We start from the raw sequence: 20,825 nt of genomic DNA, 5'->3' as shown, positions 1-20,825 counted from the left end.
TCCCGCTAACGGAGCCCAACTCACAGTATGAGCACACTGCAGTGTGCTTTATTAGAACTGTAAAATATAGCGTTTGTATTCACAAGATTTTGATTTGAGTGAAGAAATAGAGGCGATTCAGTGAAACTAAGTTGTTTGCTTGGTTTTTATCAAACTAGTGGTGTTTTTTAAACATTATAACAACATTATATTATTTCTGTCAAAGCAGGACCTCATTTACAGACCGCAGTATGTGAGTATCTTATCTTATGTAAGTAATTTAGCAGATGCAGGAAGTCACCTGAATATGTAGAGTATACACACAGACCACCAAAAGAAGAAAAATCCTCATTAACTCAAATTAAGATGCAATTACAATTTATTTATGTACAATCACGGAATATGATCTACGTGCTCTGTCGGTAACGAGGGGGTAAAATTAGAAAAACTCCAGCGAGTCACATCTCCTACAATCCAATGCTCCATTTAATCTAAAGTGGCTGATGATTACGACAAGCTGGATTACCATCAGCAGCAGCCGCAGCAGAGTGACAGGGTGACAGCGGCCTTGGTTCAGATAATTTAACAGTTTTTTAAATTCAAAACAGGTTGTTCCATCTCATCCTCATTTTTTGTTTATGAATAAATGATTTCTCATCATTGGCTTCTCTCCCTGTTCATTATAACTGAAATTATTGGCCCGCACTTTCACTCATACTAATTCACCAGGCTGCCCTCTAACACACACGCATGCAGAGAACCCCTACACACATTTAGCATCTTTACAATGACTGGCTCACCCATCCACGACTGAATATAATGAATAAATGCTCGACTGGCAATTATTCCTATTTGTTCTAAAATGAGGTCAGAGTTCAGATTTAATCATGGCAGACATCCACCATCACCACCATCTTTCCTCCATCTATTCTGCTTTTGCTGTACTGGAAGCATCTTCCCAGTGTCAGGTCGTGGCTGGCATCGTCTTAGTTGGAGCAGAAAATAAAATTTACATTTCCCTTTTTGTCACATCACAAGGTCAAAGAGAAAAAAGAAGGCCAGAAAAACAACAACAACTGTAATCTGCTTTGTTGCACACTTCTGCCTTTCTTCATTAGAAACAGTATCAGATGCTTTTTGCAAGTCCGACGGATGAGCATAAATCTACTATGTGCAGTAGAGACTGCATGTTGTGTCCTAAAAACATACATTAACCACTAGGAAACAGTATGCCATCGAGAGAACATCTTTCAGCTCAACACCGGATGACAATATCTGTGAGAGAGATTTATCTTGTCCTGAAGGATTAGTTCAGGTTAAATTTCTCTCAGATTTTCAGACTTACTTAGCATCACCAGCAGGTCCGGTGGTCATTTAGAGAAATGAAGTGGTCACCAAAACTGTTGGACAGGCTGCCACAAAACAGTGAGAACAATATTTATGGTCCTGTGAGGAGAAACTCAGATGTTTTGGATGATCTTGTTTGTTTTCCTTTAGTGCTACCACATAGTTAATATCTTGAGCTTATAATGAAACATCTTGACTATGACACAGTACTTTGTGAAACTCTTGAGCAACCTGTCCTGGGTATATCCCGCCTCTCACCCTGTGATAGCTGGGAGAGACCCCAGCCCCTCGTGACCCTGAACTGGTTAAGCAGAAGGGGATGGATGTGTGAGATAGATGAACCAATGTTGTGTTTTTAAATTGTGTCTTTGGGTACTTTGTTACAAGCACTCTGTTACAAGAACACAATTTGTTTCCCATATTTTTGCAAAAGATAACACAGTTTGACAGAATAAATGAGTGTTTTAGCACCAACAAGGTGATTTAAAGAGCTGAAAACTTGGCATATTGTGGCACAGTGTGCATTTCTCCTCGAAAAACCTGAGTAATTTGGACAAGAGGAGGACAAAAGAAAAAGCAGCTGGCCTAAAGAACTATTTACAGCAGATAAAAAGTATCTGAAAGTTCTGTCTTTTAAGAAATATCTGAAAGAGATGCACCTGGCCCTTGAGTAGATCCATCTATTGTTCACTAAAGCCTCATCAAAAATGGTCTCAGTGGATGAATGGCTGTCAAGAAGCCATTCATAATGAAGGCGGACAGGAAGAACAGGATGAGGTATGCCAATTACACAACAACTGGACTGAAAATCAGTGGCAATGGGTCTGATGGAGTGATGCATCCAAATCTGAAATTGTTTTATTCAAATTATCATAAATATGTTCGGAGGAGGTCAGGAGAGAAGTGCAACACTGAGTGTCTACAGCCATCTGTGAACAATACTGTACTTAAAGAATCTACTAGAAGGTTTGCCTGAGAGAGGCTGTGTTGAGGACTAAAGGTGATCATAGCAAATGTTGACTTTCAAGCTGATTAGAATTGCACATCTCTGTTTTATATACCTTATATAGTATATTTCCTGGCTCAAGCACAGTGCCATACAAATTCTCTAACTGTCCTTTTAGTGCAAACAGTAGCACAAAGTTTCTATTTATCAAATCAACTGGTTAATTTACAAATACTTGCAAAACTAAAGACATCTCCCAGAACTTCAGCTAAAAATTAACTAAAAAACAATATTGCTTTACAAACATCATCAATTTAATGTTAATGTTACTGGTAAGTACAGAGTGAGCCTACATCTGGACAACACATGTGACACTTAACTCTTATTGGGTATTCACTGGATACAAATCTTACAATAAGCATCTTTTTGGAGCAGACTTGTAGCAGACTAAAAAATCATGAGTACATAATTTACATCATATCAGTTTCAGCGGTAAGCTGTCATTTCATTGGTCTCAGAAAACCTTTTTTAAAATACAAAAACAAGCTATACAATCACTGATATTAGTTTTATTTTATTCCAAAAGAATAAACTAATATTAAGCAACAATGAGATTAGAGTATTATTTTCTGATAATACTGTTGAATATTCAATAATTTTCTATAATTCTTGCAGAAAAAGAAAAAAAAACTTGGTGGACCGGTGCCCTCGTTAAAGGGACTTCCTGACAATATCCAGACAGTTGCTCTGTACATACAGACATCCTGCATGGGAAGAGCACATGCTAATCCTCAAGCTAAAATCCCCTCTGACCAGATGTTGCAGCTTACAGGGACAGACTGGGCACAAAATTAATGGCTATCACATGCTCCCTAATGAAGGGATTGAACAGGGCACAGTCCTCTAGTGTCTGGGAGGTCGTCCATGTTCTGCTGTGGTTCACTGGCATCAAATTAATTGTGTCCCACTTCTGTCTCACCTCTTATTTCTGTCTGTCTGCAGTGAAAAATATGACCTATGGAACTATCGACAGTGCAGAGAAAGATCTTTGACAAAAAGAGGCAGCGGTGGGGAATGGGTGAGGCTGACATAACGATAAGCACATAGAGAAGGGTGACGGAGAAGGTGTGGGAGAAAGAGAGCATAAGAGAAACGAGTGACAACTTATCGGCAAAATTCCTGTTTTCATTTTAAAGCAGTTGCTATTTATTAGGGATTCCCAGTGGTCAGACACAAATAGCCACGTGCTAATCAGATCCAGTTTTAAAAGATTAGCTTTAAGCAAAAGCTATGTAACCTCTGGAACACCACCCAGTGATTGACGCATGTTTAAGGTGGAATTCTTTTAACGTAGCTGTAAAAAACGGATTTTGACAGATGTGGCTAATGAATTTTGAACGTCATAACCTGGAAGGAATATGAGCGGCTCACCCATACACACTCACGCGGGCACGCACGCACACAAACAAAGAACATTCAACTAAATATTTCATCTTCCCTCAGGGTCATTTGAATATGATCACTATCTTGATCGTGAAAGGTCTGACCATCTGTACAAGCTTGCTAAATACACATAAACAGAGCCAACTTATGACAAAAAAATCCACTTAAACACACACACAGACACTCATTCACTACATCCACTGCATCCATAAGACTGAGTATAGAGCCTCTGGATCCATTAGTTATAATAAGCTGAAATTTACCAGTAATGCATCCTACAGCCGTAGAGGAGATATCAGATGGTTATATTTACCATCTGAATACCAATGAAGTACCACGACATGAATAACCTAATTGAAAAGGACTGGCTTTCTTATACACATGTGAAAATGTTTTCACAGGACCACACAGAGTCGTGTGAAAAGCAAAGTACACCTGGTGATTCAGCAGCTGTAGAACCGCCGTTAGCAGCAAACTATTTTTTTCACTCATTCTGTTAGAGATCTGCTGCTTTGCTCGAGATCATTGTCTTTTTTCATGACCCATTTTTATGCTTAAGCTGTCGGACAGACGGCCTCACATTTGACTCTAGAATACTTTGGTATACAGCTCAGTGACTGCAGGCTGCCCAGCTCCTAAAACAAACCAAAATCATCACCCCTCCACCACCGTGCTTCAGAGGTGGTATGAGGTGGTGTGCTGGTATGTCAAAAGGACGTTGTTACAGAAGTGTTGTGGTTCATTCAGATGCAACTAAAACTGAAACTTTTTTGTTGTTGTTGTTCTGTTTGTTTTGGGGTTTTTTTGCAGTTTCTTTGAGAATTGCACAGTTGGACTTTGGGGTGAATTTACTTGGAAGATTGTGAGACTGATTGCTCCAGACCAGCCAACTGCCAAAGCTTCTGCTTTTATAAAGGTGCTCAGACTTCCTGATAGTCACTTAATGGAATGTATTTGGTTAGCAGGACCTTGATGATATTTACCATCTTAATTCCTGTTGTGTACTTAGTTTTCACATGACAGTGAAGAGTCCTGTGGAAACTTTCTTTCTGTTTGTTTCCCTGAAGCCAATAAAGTAAACGTATCAACAAATATTGGGGAGGACCAGCAGGAAGAGTCTCAGTATCATTCAAAAACACACACTGTTTCATTTTAACACAAATGTGCTGATATATCCTCATAATGATAATAATAACCCATGTTCAAGTGGATGCCATCCAGATACTTAATGTGATCAAAAATATGACACAAATCAGACAACAATGCACATTTTGATGAAACTCAGGTTTGCTGAGGTGAAGATAATTGCAAAGCACACTGGAGTGTTATATACTGTGCAGCACATTGTGCAGCAAATCATCCCAGCGTGAAGCGCACTATTACGCTTTTATTAAAGCCTCTCTGAAGCGCGGCAGCATCAGCAACGGGGTGGCAAGTGTTGCCATGCTGCCAGGGTAAGTCGGCATGATGATATGAAGGTGATATGAACTAGAGCATGATGTGATTGGACTGAGCCCGCACGCCAAACAGCGAGATGATGAAGGGGGTGATGAGGGAAGAAAGGCGGAGGATGAGAAAGCAGAGAGGGGGGGGAGGTGATGTGGATATAGTGGAGGTCAAACAGGTAAGAGTAAGGGGATTGGATGGGGTGACCTGATCGGGGGGATAAGAGAAATGAGACAGCAAGGGGAATTGGAGAAGAGGAAAACCACTTACCTTGACCCTGTGCCTTACTGGGGTAATAGGAAACAAGGGCCAGTAACACCAGTGGAGCCCACAAACACCAACTGATCTGCCCCATTGACAACATCCTCAAAACCAGCAGTCTAGACCTGCAAGGACAGAAAACAGATCAGCAAGAAAGAAAGAAACAAGAGCGGAGATTTAACTGCATGAATGTCACTCGGCCGCGGGGCGACTCAATGCTTCAGTTCACTGATCTAGAATCAGTTATTTTGTTTAATATCAACTTTTTAACAGTTACAGAGCAGAAGCTTCACAGTCTACACTGACCACAGAGCTGCAGCTGAGCCTCCCGCCTACACAAAACGAGCCAGAAGCAAAACAGTGGAGCACTTTGTTGAAGAGAAGAGAAGAGAAGAGAAGAGAAGAGAAGAGAAGAGAAGAGAAGAGAAGAGAAGAGAAGAGGTCAGACAGAGTGACAGTCAGTTTGATTGACAGTCCAGAGAGGGAACATTTCACAAAGCCATTGTTCAACCAAAAGAGCAAACACTTCTTCCTTATCTCATCTCCTCCTTTCACCCCTCACTTTTTTGTTCGCTCTCCTCCACATTACCCCTAACCCCTCCCACCTCTCTGCCACTCTTTAGTATGAGCACTGATGAACACAGATACCTTCTGATTTTCTCTTTTAGACCCACCTCACTACAGTCACACGTGTCGCCGCATGGATTAAAGGACATGTGAAAGAAGAAAAAAGTCCTTTGATGATGATCGATCGTTCTGTGGTGTTGAATGAGCAGCAGATCTTTCATTCAGACATTGTCAAAAAAGCAGAATTAATAAGAATACAAAAGAATGGGGGATTATTTGTCCTAGTTTTTCATACTTATGGAGAGGGATGGAAAAGTGAAACTACTTCATTTGTAATAAATCTTTCACACACACTGACAATGCAACATTTTACACACACAAAAACTTCATCGGGGCTGCTAAAGTAAGATGATTAGACTCAGAGGGAGCGTAAACGGTCCTCCCGTGGTCCTAACAGCAAACCTTTAAATAGGGACCAAAGTTTCCCTTGTCTCCGTATGATGACGATAATCCGTCTTTTAATTCGAGGGGAAAATTTGCAACCGGTTTACTGCTTTAATTGCTTAATGAAGACCAGAGAAAAGGCGTCAACTTCAATAAAATCTAGCCATTTCTTGCTTGATTTTTTTTTTTTTTTTTAGAAAAATACTAAATATAATAAGAAAGACCGAGAAAGACACGCGGATCAGTTAAGAGTAAATAATTTTAACACATCAGGAATAAAATACAAATTGATTGTTTCGTAGGTGAAATTTTCCTTAGCTTAAGAGATTTTTTTTTAAACATACGCTAAATTACTTGTCTATTTTCCACCTGCTCTCATGCCTGCAAGTTTGATTTCATGACCGCAGCATGAATGCGTCCCCGGTGATCATGTTGAAGTGCTCCAGAGTGATTTAATTTAAGTTTCTCAGGCAGATTTCTCTCAAACTATCAGACCTATTCAAATTAACCGATTTGGCCGAAATACTCCAGCGCCAGCAGCACACCTGAGACCGACTCAGTTGCCCGCACAATGAATGAAATCGCCTTTCATACCTCTCCAGTCATCAATTCAAAGCGTCCTTTTATCCCCCAAAGGAAATCCCGTGAATACCAAAGACCGCTCCTGCCTCCCAAAAGGTTCCTCTTTCTTCTCACTCTTTCTTCCCCTCTTCCTTTCTCTCACTCCTTCTCTCCGGATACAGTTCGTTCAGTCCGGAGTGGGTGTTTCTCTCCTCGTTATTCAGCCATCCCTCCCTCCGGCTATTCCTCCCTGTCCCAACCCTTTCCTTCACCCGGATTCATCTCACAGAGAGAAAGAGAGAGAGAGAGAGAGAGAGGAGCGAACCAGTGGCGCTGCGCAAAATCCTCCGCTGCCAACCTGCAGGTTTTAAATTGGCTTCAGCCCCTCAGGGTCCCTTATGTGCGCCTTCGCGGTCACGACGGGACTTGTCGTGGAGGACGTATCTGTAATCTGCGGCTTTAAAGGACCCACACGGTTATTGTATGTGCGCGGTCTTTTTTCTTCTTCTTTCTGGAAAAGGCTCTGTGCGCTCAGAGCAGGTGTCTGGCCATGCCCTGCTGCGCTGCCAGCTTTGATGTTGAAGGCACAATGACACAGGTTTTCACCTCAGCTCAAAACTGGAGTTTAAAAGAAAGAATCTGACAGGAACCATATGGAACATTTTAGCTTCACAGTTTCACTTTATTGCATCCATAAGCCTAAATGTTCAGCTCTGGGTTTATGAACAAAGCTTGGAAATCACTTGAAATCTTTCATGACTGTTTTTCTGTTCCCCAGTAGAACAATCCTGTCTCCACAGTTTACCCAATTCAATTAAACTTCTGCCTGAAATAAAACTAAATATTTTGAAATTCTCAAATTTAAATATGAACTCAAGTTCTTCTGTGTCAGAAATTTGTATCTAGTACAAAACATTTTCAAACAAATAAGTGCACAATGTTGGCTTAATCTAATTATAAGATTCTTAATTGTTCCTAACCTAAGACAGCGTCTCTCAAACCTCTGGGTGTTGACTTAATTTCAAGTTTGTAATGTATTCAGTCAGCTAGCTATTGGGATTAGTTGTCCAAAATTGGATCCAACTTTAAAATGTCAAATCTTGTAGTTCCTCTGATGGCCACTTGAGGCCGACTACAAAACTCATTCTCTATAGACTTCCATGTTAAACCCCCTAGTTTTATCGAATTTCAAGCAAGTTTACAAGCATGGTACAAAAATAGTTTTGGCCTCTATAAATTAAATTCAGTTCAATTTTATTTTATTTTAAAGCACCAAGGTAAAGACCCTACAATCATACAAATAATCATACAGAGAAAAGTTCCAACAGTCAGATAACAGATAGCAAGCTCTTGGTGACAATTGGAGGGAAAAACTCCCTTTTAACAAGAAGAAACCTCTGGCAGAACCAGGCTCAGGAGGGGCGGCCATCTGGTGGCAGGAAGACTGGACAATAGACATGCTGTGGAAGAGAGCCAATGTCTGAACTCTCAACTATGAACTGTTGGTGCCATTTGAAGCATTAGTTAAGCCATTATATGACTAATATTATGGCTTACTGTAAGGTACTGACCTTCCAAGAAGTTTGTGCTTCAGTTTTGTTGAGTGCAATTCAAGTATTTTAGCCTGTTACTTGGAACTAATTACTAATTACTAATTTGGAGTGATTCTGTGAATTCCAACTGTATGGTTTATGACTGGCCTTCCAGCTTAGCAGATAGCGCAGCACTACACCCTCTTGTGTCATACAGTTGTTGTTTTTTTTTATTTAACAGCAGGGAAAGAGTGTGAAGCGGGGAAATCACTGGTGAGTAACAGTTCACTGAATGGGAGCGCTTTAAAAAAATTCTTGTTCCAGTGTTCAGGAGAGAGTTGCAGGCTGGGGTTTTCTAGAAGGTAAGGCAGTGGAAGGCGGACAGGTGAGCTTTAACTAGATTAATCCTTTCACAGAAACTAACCAGCTCGGGATAGCAGACGATTTCTGGTGAGAGAGCTCCTTCAGCCGACTGAGAGAGTCATTAGGAAGCAGAGGGGAATGAGGCGATTCTGAGGAGAATTCACAGGGAGCTTCAACAAACATCAGAGAGCCTGATTACCAGAGTGGGCTCGAGCTGGTCCTTAAGTATAGGAAGGTAATGAGCTGACAGCACACAGGTGCAGAGTGGAAAGGCAGCAGGCTTCACTTGCAGGGTGGATCTTCCCAACTCCACCTGAGGGCAGGGGAAAGGAGAAGAGTGGATAGTTAAGAGAGAGAAAGAAAAGACGAGGGAAAAAGCCCTAACCAGCCCTGGACATGTAGTCCATCTATGGTAACATCTATGGTCCAGTGAACCAGCATCGCTGTGGTCAAAAACAGAGGCTTCACAGTGCAGCGTCTAAATCCAGTGGGTGATATCTTCACGCCTACATATACCTTTTATATACATATGGCGTTTGATGCAGACTCTCAAGCACTTGAAAAACCTGGTTTCAGATAGATGACTGCAAATATTTTACCAGTTTACACAATGCTGTCCAAAATGTGACACAATTAGGTGACATTTTGAAATGAATCCTTTAGTTTCGACTTTCTTGCTGAGAAATGTGAATATTGATGCACGACTAATGTTGCTGACTAATGTTGTTTTGTCAAAGTCTGTGGTGGGTCACATTTATCCACATTTATGCATTCAAGGTGTCCTTTGAGCATGATGCACAGGATTATAGCAAAAGTAAGACGGAGTAGTCATCCCCACCTGTCATTTTGCAGGGTTCAGGATGTTTCCTGAAACCATGACCTTTACCAAAACCTAACCAAACAGTTTTCAGGGCCTAGACCTAATCAGTGAGTGAAAGTAAAGGCACTCAGCTCAAAAGTGAGAATTAGCAGCACCTGGCAAAACAGCATTATATGATGAGAACATTTTGTGTTCTTCAACAAACTATTCTTTCAGACTAAATGATGATGAATCCATTATAATGAATCCATTATAATGAATCCATTATAATGGATTAGCCAGCACCACGGGTTCCTCCATCGGGCTGAGAGAAAGACTTGAGCGCACTTTGAAATCCTGTTTATGCACTCAGCTCTGCTGCTCTTGAAGAAACTGAGGAAATTTGCCCTGAGGGCGGAAGAATGGGAGTCATGGGAAACTGAGACAGGTGAAATGTGCCAGTGGCTGAGTTGAAATGCTGAACAGCTACACTCCAGGTGTGTCCCTGGGGCACATAAATACTCTTAGCACAGACATGCACGTTTTAGCGCCAAAGTACTGTCCAGATGTCATAAACACTATAATCAGGTGGATAAGGATTCTGTGTCCATGTCCCTCTCTCCCGTCCTCCCTTCCTGTCCTTCTGCTGTCCCCTCTCCCTTCATGTTTTCTGTTTGTAGAAGACCACACAGCAGATAAATGCAGCGCGTGTAGACACTGCGCCGCAGTGTCTGCTGTCATATTCAGGGATTGAGGTTAAGACATAAGCATAATAAATCAGTGGTACTTCTATAACTAAAAATTCCACAATATATTCATTATATATTCATATAATGAATATATGAATATATTCATTATATATTCATATATTTATGCTTAAGGGGAAAAAGTGCTTGCATTAACCTGTGTGTGAATGAGGATTGTAGTATAAACCACTGTGGTTACTCAAGCTGAGTTAAAAAGCACTATACAACAACCAGTCCATTCACCATGTCTCTGTTACTCTTGTGAATAATTCAGTATGGAAAAGGAATTTGACAAACTGGTTTATTTACCAGATAAAGAGGCACTAAAACCAGATAAATCCAGCTTGGCTGTGATGTGTAATCCTTATTGATGTCACTTTATATTCTGAGTCCTTAGTGGGATCTGACTGACAGCTCTGCTCTACTGACTTACAGGCCAACGGACCTGAAGACCTGCCCGATGTATGAACCACAGCACTGTCCTCACCGCAGGTCCCTTTCCTCCTATTCATTCCTCTTGATGTCCTTTCTTTATTCACCTTTTTATCATCTCCTTTTTTTGCCTCCCTCATTGTCCTTTCCACTTTTTCCTCCCTTTTCACCTCCCTTACTGATCTTTTCATCCTCCTTCTGTCTCCTCCGCCATCACTGTCCATCCCGACTGGGGCTTTGTTGAATAAATAAATCACTCACATGGTGAAGTTGATCTGCAGGTCATTTAGCTCAGTGCCATATGGTCCAACTGTGATGCTTCATAAAGTTTTTAAAGTCACAAAACAGCTACTGATATCTGTAAAAACTGCATGTACTCTACCTTGTGATAAGGACAGAGCCCGGGAGACTGCAGCACTGCAAGAAATGTTTCATTATATAAATATAATGAAACATTTTATACATGAAACATTATACACAAATAATGTCCACCAAATCGTCTACTTGTGGACAAGTGCATTCAGATGGTATGTGAGAGATGTCATATGTCATAGTGTTATTCACACTAAAAACAGTTTCTTTTACAAAATAAAAGTGTTCATAAGGCACACTTAACCTCCAAGGTTTGTAATCCCCATAACAGCTGTTTTCTTTTGGTGATTCCTTTGTCTGTGAAGGTTCTCAGTCATCCAGGTCATCGTAGTCAAAGGAGCTTGCAAAGAAAAGCGTCTGGACTTCTTTATTCCTTTGGTCACTCGGCTGGTGTTTAAGACTTCCTGTTTACACCTGGTCAACGTATTGTAATAAAAACTGATCAAAGTACACCACGGTATTTCGCGGTTCCTTTATCTTACTGTAATTGTTAGGAGCAAGCCGCCATTGTTGTTTAGACAAACAGAGAAAACTTCACTTCCAGTGCTGTGGAGGATTTTCCCCAGCAAACACGAACCCCCTCATTTGTGTGAATCAGTACATGTTTAAAGCTTGACGTGTGTGAAAGACGAATGTTCATTGTGTGGCATCAATCAGCCCTTCTTTCCGAAAAAAAAAAAAAAGAAAGAAAGAAGAAAAAGCTGGTTTCTTGAAAACATCCCTAAATAAAAGCACAACCTTTTTGCAGTTCAAAATCTGCAACAAGAAGTAATGCTCATTAGATTCTGCATGTCAGGTCACACGCTCACACAATGCATAATTTCAACAACATTCATTCTCGTGTCACTTTTTTCACACACAAACGGTGGCAAAAAATCTACAAACACACTCAAATTTAAACAACCACTTCCTCCACTTAGTGCTCTCTTTCCATTTCACACAAACACACACCTAAAGCCCGCTGGTTGACATGTTTAAGATGCAGAGATAACCTGAGGCATTGGGTCTTTGTTCTCTATCCCAGTGAGACAAAACAACTCATTGTATCACACACACACACACACACACACACAAAGCTGCATTTAAACCAGCAGAAGAGCCTAATTTGTTAGTCTTATAGGCTTAAGCTAAACACCAGGACAAGTTCAAATAGAGCTGACACATTCAAGGCCAAGCTTACGCACACGCAGACGTGTGAATCCCGGACACACAGATTGCTCTTGAGCGCTGTGTTAATGACAAGCAGCAGGCTAATATGAGGGCAGCAGGAGACAGAAGTGACCACAGCCTACTGATTAGTCCACTAGCCGCAGTTGTTAGCAATCTTGTCATCTGCTACCAAGCCTGCCATTCTCAGTGCCGCTAACCCGACAGCTCTTAAGGTCACAAAGCAGCACTTCATGGTGCAGCTCAGAGATAGAGGTCATTAACTCGTAAAGTTATTTATTTGAAAACTCTGGGCAAAGGTGGCTGTTTAAGTGCTTATGAGCTGAGGTATCTCATGCATGCACATTCACCAGAGCTCCTCAGTTCAAAGCTTTAGCCATGGTAGCAATTAGCATAAAGTCAAGTCCTAGCGCATGCTAAGTGCTAGTTAATATTGATGATATTCACTATCCTCACTGTGCATCATCAAACAGCCCAAAAGAACTTCTAGTGTGGCTGCAGATGCTTAGGTTCTTTGAATGTCCAATTCCAGAAATGGAAAAACAACACAGACTGATATTAAAACACTGCATGTTGCAATTTCACAAGAAAAAGAATCTGCATTTATAGTCAATCGTAGCAATTAAAAACAGTGTCACATATATTGATTTCACTTCTCCACCATTAAGTTGTTAAAATACGTTTGAAATAGGAAATTCTGTGTGAGCCAAAGGTGACTTCTTGCCAGAGTAGCTAGCCAAATTCACAGAGCTTGCAGCCACAGCCCAAGAAGCATTTGGCAGGCAGCTAACAGTTCTGCTTGCTGTGACTTGTCCTGAGCTCATCCTGTGAGAAGAGAAGTGGAGGACAGGAGACAATTCACTTGAAAACACTGTAGTCATGCCTGAAAGCCATTCTGCTCATTAACCTGAGCAACCACTGAAGCATTGGGGTTTTTTTCTTCTCCTCTTTTCTTTCCTTTCTAAGTAATATTCAAAGGCTCCTTATTTCTCACACAATAACACAGATAACCTTTATTTAATTAAGGCAGTAGTCACACTCTTTGGCGCTCTGTGTCAAAAAGCTAATTAAACTGTTTCAATGAATTTTTCTGCTTCATTATTTCCACTTTCAGAAAGCAAAAAACATAAAAATACTAGAAAAACACTACACAGCAAATACTTATGGTTAATTTTGAGGAAATAAATTATTTACTAGATGTTTTTATATTCTTGGATATATTTTTAATTTCAAGGTATTTTGTATGCATTAATGCATCGAAAGCAGGGGTGATAAATGTGCAATGAATAACTTGATACACATAGGTACAATTAGTACAATCATGGTAAAAGAAAAATTAGTACAACCTCTTTAAATTCTAACCTTATATGTATCAGGACACAATACAAATAATCTTAAAAGGAGTTTTTTAACCTGAAATTAACAATAACATGTTACGATATGCCATTAGTTAAGTCAAAATACAGAAACAGTGTGTGAAAAACATCGTGAAGTACACCCTTACGGCTTCCATAGGAATTAGGAGGATTAATAGCAGCCAATCCAATGAACTTCATTAACTGGTTATCAAGTAGTTTGAACACCTCTAAGGAAAACAGAACAAAATAAAACCTGAAGTTTTGGCAGTTAGCTGTTGTGGAGCATTCATGTGTGCTAACACAGTGCCAAAGTGGAAATACATCAGCACTGAACTTAAGCCCTGAGAAACAGCAAAATACCCCAAAGCCACATCTCAGCCTCTACAGGCCACTTAACATGTAAAATATTAAAGTTCATGCCGGTACATTTTGACAATTTGAAAGAGACTGAACAAGTACGGCTTATTCGGAAGAGCTTCCAGGAAAAAGCCTCTTTGCTCTGAAAACAACATGTCAGCAAAGCTTAGGTTTCCAAAGTTGCATCTAAACAAACTCCAAGACATCAGCAGCCATGTCCTGTGGAGGGATGACACCAAAGTGGAGATGTTTGGAATCACTGCACAGTGACATCTTTGGCAAAAACCAAACACCTCATACTAACAGTCAGCACGGTGGTGGAGGAGTGATGATTTGGGCTTTATTTTTTAAATCACAGGACCTGGGCACTTTGCACTCACTGAGTCAATCAAAACCTCCCCTATATACCAAAATATTCTAGGGTGAAATGTGAGGTCATCTGTTGAACAATTAAAGCGTGGCTGAAACTGGTTAATGCAACAGGACAATTAGGCCAAACGCATTGCCATCATCGTTAATGTCATTAAGCAAATCTACAACAGAATTGCTAAAAAAAGGAAATAATCACAGTTTTGAAATGGCCTAAAGTCCTAAACCTGATTGAAATGCTGTGACCTTAAGAGGGCTGTGAATAAATGAAAGCCTACAAACCTCGAAGAACTGAGGCAATGTTGTAAAAAAGAGTGGGCCAATATTTCTCTATAGCTGCTTCACAGGCTGATAAAGTCAAACAGAAAACGATTACTTCACATTATTGGTGCTAACAGTGGTTCTACAAACTACCAGATTATGGTGCATACTTGGTGTTTCACACTACTTTTGGTTCAGTTTTTGCTAAAGAAATATTGACAGGGTGTAACATATCACATGTTGTGTTCGTCTGAGGCTGTTTTTACACAACTTTAAATCCTGATAACTACTAGACATATGTTTATGTCCTAATATGTAAAAAACTGAAGGAGTACATTTCTGACCATTTAAATCCTAGAACAAAGTGAGAAAACGCTTCTGGTGCAACAAATAATCTCAAGACTTCATTCAATTCATTTTTTCATAAACCCAGTTTTGGCCCTTGCAGGATTTTCATCACTTTTACTCATAATCAAGGACACAGTGTTATAAAAAATACAGTCTGAAAAGAAATATCTTTAAAACCAGCCCCGCAGCTTTCAATATGCTTCCTATTTCTACTTAACTTTCCTATTTTGGATGCTGTCACTGTCACAAGAGAGTTTTTTTTATATGTATTAATGATTCGATTTTGGCTCTTCTGGTCTACCGGTGTTACTTTAATTGGACCAACTGGGCTTTTCAAGCCTGAATGTGATCTTATAAAGTAATTTATACCACAGAGTGAATACGTTAATCTCAGGATCTCAGAGGACATACATTTTTTTGTGTGTTGGCCCCAGCTGGACTCCCAACTTTGGCAGTACGACTGCGATCCTGCATCCACAATCGACGTCACGTTGTGTCAACACATTATTCTCCAAGGGCTCATGAACAGAACATAATCTGCCAATAAAAATGTTCACCTCCCCTCCAAAAACATCACTCCTGTTTGCCACACATTTCTCCCAAAATAGAAACTTATACAATCACTGCGGTTTGTAAAAGTCGACTGCTTCAGATCGACTCTAAATGTTCTTACTCTGATCTCATTCTTTTTGTCTCATCCCCGGAGTAAAAATAAGTCCAGTGGGTTCTTAGGTTTCTGTGCCATGGCTTTTAATTTCCTGTGTATGTATCACTCTGTTTACTGACCAGATACACAGACAAACAGACACACAGTCAGAAGATTAGATGCAAAGATGAATGGATGGTGGAAGTGTGAAGGATGGATGCCGAGCGAATCAATGGACGTGTATAAAAGGGGCAGATGAATAAATGGGTGGGTAAGTGAAAGAAGCCGTAGTTGTTAGTCAGATTAGAAATAAGGGTGTTATGTGATGACAAAACTGTGGTGTAAGCAACATTTTTTAATAACTCGCCAACATTTTTGCTTTATCAGATGAGGCGGAACTTGCAAAGAGAGAGAGATGGGAAATTTCAGTCTGGAGAAAAACTGCAGACTGTTCTGAGGATTGATTGTTGATGGGATAACATGAGTCTAACTTAGGATCCAGAAAAAAACCCTTTCAGATAAATTTATATACTTATAATAAAATAAGAGCAGAGGTTTGGGGGTTGGGTTTTTTTGTTTTTTTTTTGCTCTTTTATTTGCATGTTTTTTAAATTGAGCGAGATGATTAAGAAATGTGAAAGAGGAATGAGTAGAAATCATCCAAATACTCTTTGTCTCCTGCATTCACATATTTGACAAAGTTGTAAAAATTGCTCTGCAAATAATAAAGTTATTTCCTTCTTTTCGAAATCCATGAACATCCCCAAAAATTAATAAACACAATCAGGAGCATGACGGCGTATATGCTGAATAGTGTGGTATAATATTACCCCCTGCTGGCAGCTTCTGTTAGTGCAGCTAAAATAGGTTTAGTTGGATTAAAGAATAGATTTGCTTGTTTCAGATTAGCTTTTGTAGTCTAAAATGTTTACTCTTAGTTTAATCTAGTTTTAATCATTAGAATATGGTACACTCTTAGAAAGGATGTATTAAAAATGGCAAAACAAAAATGTGTTGTTACACTATTAACACATTTTGTGTGAATTTTACGTAAGAAAATGTGTAAACTTTGAAAAGATGTGTAAAAAGCTTAACACACTTGATGTGTTGCACAGTTTAACACATTTTGTGTGTTATTTTCAGAATCTAACAACAGGACCTAAAACTAGCAGCTCTGTAATTTGTTCATTACTTTGAACAAATAAAGAATTTTATGATGTAATGTGGACCAAGGTGTGTATGGTGTACTAAAATTCTGAAAGAAGATTCATCTTTTATTTCTCAATATGTATGGCATACCAATTACTGGCCCTGGCTATACTATAACCTTAAGTATACACACAGAAAACAGGCTTAATTTTGACCTTTCACATGTGACCTAAGGCAATAAAACTGAAGTGAAAGCAGAAAATGAAGTAAGAAAGAATGCACATGCTGAAAATTGAATTAACTTCTGCCCAGCAACAGGACATAACCTATCTTTTCGCGCCACTGAAACAAAAGAAACAAAGATGGAGGGTGCATCGCCTGGTGTGTTGTCAGACCTTACAGTATCATTTATCAGTTTATCTTAATGCATTGAAAATATGTCAGCTTTCTGGAAGAATGTGAAGCTTTGAATTTTTAAAAAATATGGGAGTTATTTAGGAGTTTTGAGTTAAAGCGCTGTTAATTACTGCTTAACTATACCTAGCTAATGTTATAATCATTCCACTGGTGTAATTTAAATTGCAATGTAAAAAAAATGGGTGTAATATTGTTGCACAAATAGAAATTAGTCTCATTTGAATGCCGTGCTTTGTATCTGTTCACCTCATTGTTTGTTGTGTGGTCCTCACACTTGTAACCTACTTCTTTAGGGTGAGATGAGCTTCGAACAGGACTGCCTGATGAAAGGAGGCTGTCTGGGTCAAATGCACAATGGCACAGATTACAAAGAGGTCTGACAATTTCAGTCCAGATTGACAAAGTAACCATTCCTCTGAATGATGGACTGACGTGCGCTGTGGATCAGGTTCAACATGTGTATCACTTTATCGCCTTCATATATATATATATATATATATATATATGTAATGACAAGCTTTGACACCATTAAGCTATATTTGAACCCAAGGTACACAGTTGTATAACTTGGATGCTATATTCGGTGAAATGTAAATTTTTTTTGTTTGCACACAACTGCATATTTGTTGAATGTTGACAATTTGTTGAAGATGACAACTGTTACCTTTAAAAAAAACTGCATTCATATATTGTCTGGACATGATTATTTCAGAATATATATGATAATTGCACTATTTCAAAGGTTTTTCTTTTGACGTTTTAATAATCTAGAGAGCTAGAACGTTAGTCACATATTAATTTTGTTCGAGTCTGTCGAATAGAAATTGTTTTGACATATAAATTTAGTAATATAGGCTTGGTTAAAATTGACTTTAATATATTTTAATTTAAAAGATTCTGAAAACTGTCGTTTATTCTGTTTGTTATAAATAATAATATGCCAAGTATAAAATGGATCAATAAATGTATACTGTATATATATATATACACTAGGGGTGCAACGATACTCGTATCGATATTGAACCGTTCGATACAGTGCTTTCGGTTCGGTATGCATATGTATCGAATACAACATTTTTAATTTATTTGATCAACTTTCCTTCTGACGATGCTGTCTGTGTTGAGCGCTCAGTGGATCTGCGCTCGACAGTGCAGCCTAGGCGGAGTAGTCGAACGCACATTCACTGAGCGCAGGGCAAGCTAGCGAGACCGAAGTTAAGCTCTCCTTGCAACATGGCAAATTGAACCTCCCCCACCCTAATTCAGATGTGGCGTTTGGAACTATTTTGGTTTTCATGTGAGGTATGACCCTGAAGGTAAGCGTGTCATGGACTAAAGTAAAACAGTATGTTGGATGTGCCACGCAATGCTCAATTACATTGGTGGGAACTAGTGCGTTAGCGCAGTTAGCTCGTTAACGTGTTGGCCGTCCAGCCCCACGCACGGGGCGATCCGCGGTAGCTCGTTAACGGAGATTTGCCGTGTTGTGGCGTTAACGTCATTTCAACGAGATTAACGCTGACAGCACTAGTGGGAACACAACGAATATGACTGCACATTTACTCCGACAGCATCCTAGTGCTAGTGATGGGTCCTGCAACACTGACGCACCGACGCATGTATCAAGCTTAGTGATGCGCGAATCATGAACGAATCGTTCAATACTCGAGAATCACTTTACTGACTCATGAATCATGATTCACAAGCCCAACTGACTCACTGACTCATCCCTGTTGCTGTTAGCAGCAATGTATCTAGCTTATAATTAAAATTGTGGAGAAAAACACAACATCCAGTATCGTAACAAAAAAATTTCTGCTCTGAACTGGAAGAAAAAACCCTGAGTAGAAGCTCACATCAAGAAAATAGCTCCTCGGTTCACAGTAGCATCGCTCTGCTAACATGCTAACAGCACATTTGAGCTACTCACCCCCTCCCTTCCTGTGCTGAATCGTAAGCGTAAGCGAATCACTCAGGACTCGCTCACCCCCTCCCTCCTGTGCTGAATCATAGAACGAACGAATCACTCAGGACTCACTAACCCCCTCCCTCCTGTGTTGAATCGTAAGCGTAAGCGAATCACTCAGGACTCGCTCACCCCCTCCCTCCTGTGCTGAATCATAGAGCGAACGAATCACTCATTCACTAACCCCCTCCCTCCTGTGCTGAATCATAAGCGAATCACTCAGGACTCGCTCACCCCCTCCCTCCTGTGCTGAATCATAGACTGAACGAATCACTCACTCACTCACCCACCCCCTCCTGGCTCACAGCTTCTTCTTCTTGGTTGGCAACCAATGTTAAGGCGCATTACCGCCCCCTGGCTCACAGCTCAGTGGACATTTAGATGAGAAAATATATATTTAACACATTTAAGGAAAATACTAATGAAATAAAATAAAAAATGTTTATTAAGCAATTTTGATAGGAAATTGCTTAATTTTAGAAATGTTTTTGCTCTTTTTTGCTCTATAAAATAGTTTTCTTTTAGAATCATTCATCTTAGCAGTAGGATTTACATGAAAAGAGAAACAAATTAAGTTTGAGTGAAAATGTACGTTTTTTGCACTCTCTGGTCAACTGACTCAGTGAATCAAATGACTCAAAAAACCCGATTCACTTTGGTGAGTGACTCATTAAAACTCGATTCAGTAAAAAGAATCAAATTTACCATCACTAATCAAGCTTACCTAGCGATGCCTGTATCAGTGCGTGCGTCGCTTTAAGAAAAAGTCACGTGATCGATACAGCCGCTGTATCGATCATTGCCAACGCGCCAAACTGTGTTTAAAAGGTACCACATCCGCATTTGCCAACGGAATGAGTCGCGACCAAAAAACCCCACAAAATTAAAGGGGCAGATGAAAGATTAAAAAAATAAATAAAAAAATACACATCTCTCCATAACAAAATGGAGCCCGAAAGAAAAGAAATGTTTCTGCTGTGTGGGTTCATTTTGATCTTTTACTGCAAATAAGGTAATAGTTTGTCTGTCTTTGTTTCAGTGTAATCTATCAGAATAGGAAAAACAGCAATGTGACTTGAAGTGTAAATTATTTATTTCATTTTATGCAGGTTAAATGTCACATCTGTTCTGCGGAGCTTTCTTACACAAACAAAAGCACCTCCTCAGTGTTTAGGCATTACAGAGCCAAACATGAAAATAAGACAAACACACAGAGAATGAATACAGGTTGGCCTATATAGACACTGAACAGCTTTATCATCATTTTTTTTATTAATATGTGTTTTATTATTTTGAAATCAAGCATCTAGGAAGACTGCTCTGGACCAGGCAGTCCTGAATTTTATTATAAAGGACTGCCAACCCCTTAGTATTGTGGAGAGTGTTGGAGAGAAAAATTCCACGATCAGAGGATCCTTTAACGTACTGAGGGAATAGGAAGACATCTTATCCGAACCTTTTCCACCTGGCTTTACAGCTTTTGTGTACCCCAGCTTCATCTGTGCCTGTGAGTTTTCCAAAGCTGGGGAAATGGTGTAAAAAAAATAAA

General features: G+C 39.7%; 1 protein-coding gene across 2 annotated transcripts in view; it reads right to left on the bottom strand.

The window, feature by feature from the left end:
* The window catches only part of LOC146377252 (collagen alpha-1(XIV) chain-like), a 153,116-nt gene extending 145,604 nt beyond the window's left edge, over nt 1-7,512 (bottom strand). The window contains exons 1-2 of one of the 2 annotated variants that reach the window (XM_084942671.1): nt 7,028-7,512; nt 5,432-5,547 (exon numbers count right to left, since the gene is read on the bottom strand). In XM_084942671.1, coding sequence (XP_084798797.1) covers nt 5,432-5,525 — 94 coding nt within the window. In that variant the 5' untranslated portion in view covers nt 5,526-5,547; nt 7,028-7,512. The remainder of the gene's footprint in view (nt 1-5,431; nt 5,548-7,027) is intronic. The other variant, XM_084942672.1, reaches the window with a different exon arrangement.
* Nucleotides 7,513-20,825: the final 13,313 nt, after the last annotated feature.

This window comes from Perissodus microlepis, chromosome 11 (assembly GCF_051167445.1).
Source record: "Perissodus microlepis isolate ML-2025 ecotype Zambia chromosome 11, ASM5116744v1, whole genome shotgun sequence".
Classification (NCBI taxonomy): domain Eukaryota; kingdom Metazoa; phylum Chordata; class Actinopteri; order Cichliformes; family Cichlidae; genus Perissodus; species Perissodus microlepis.
Note: the sequence above shows the minus strand (reverse complement) of the source record. Positions and strands in the feature narration are given on the sequence as shown.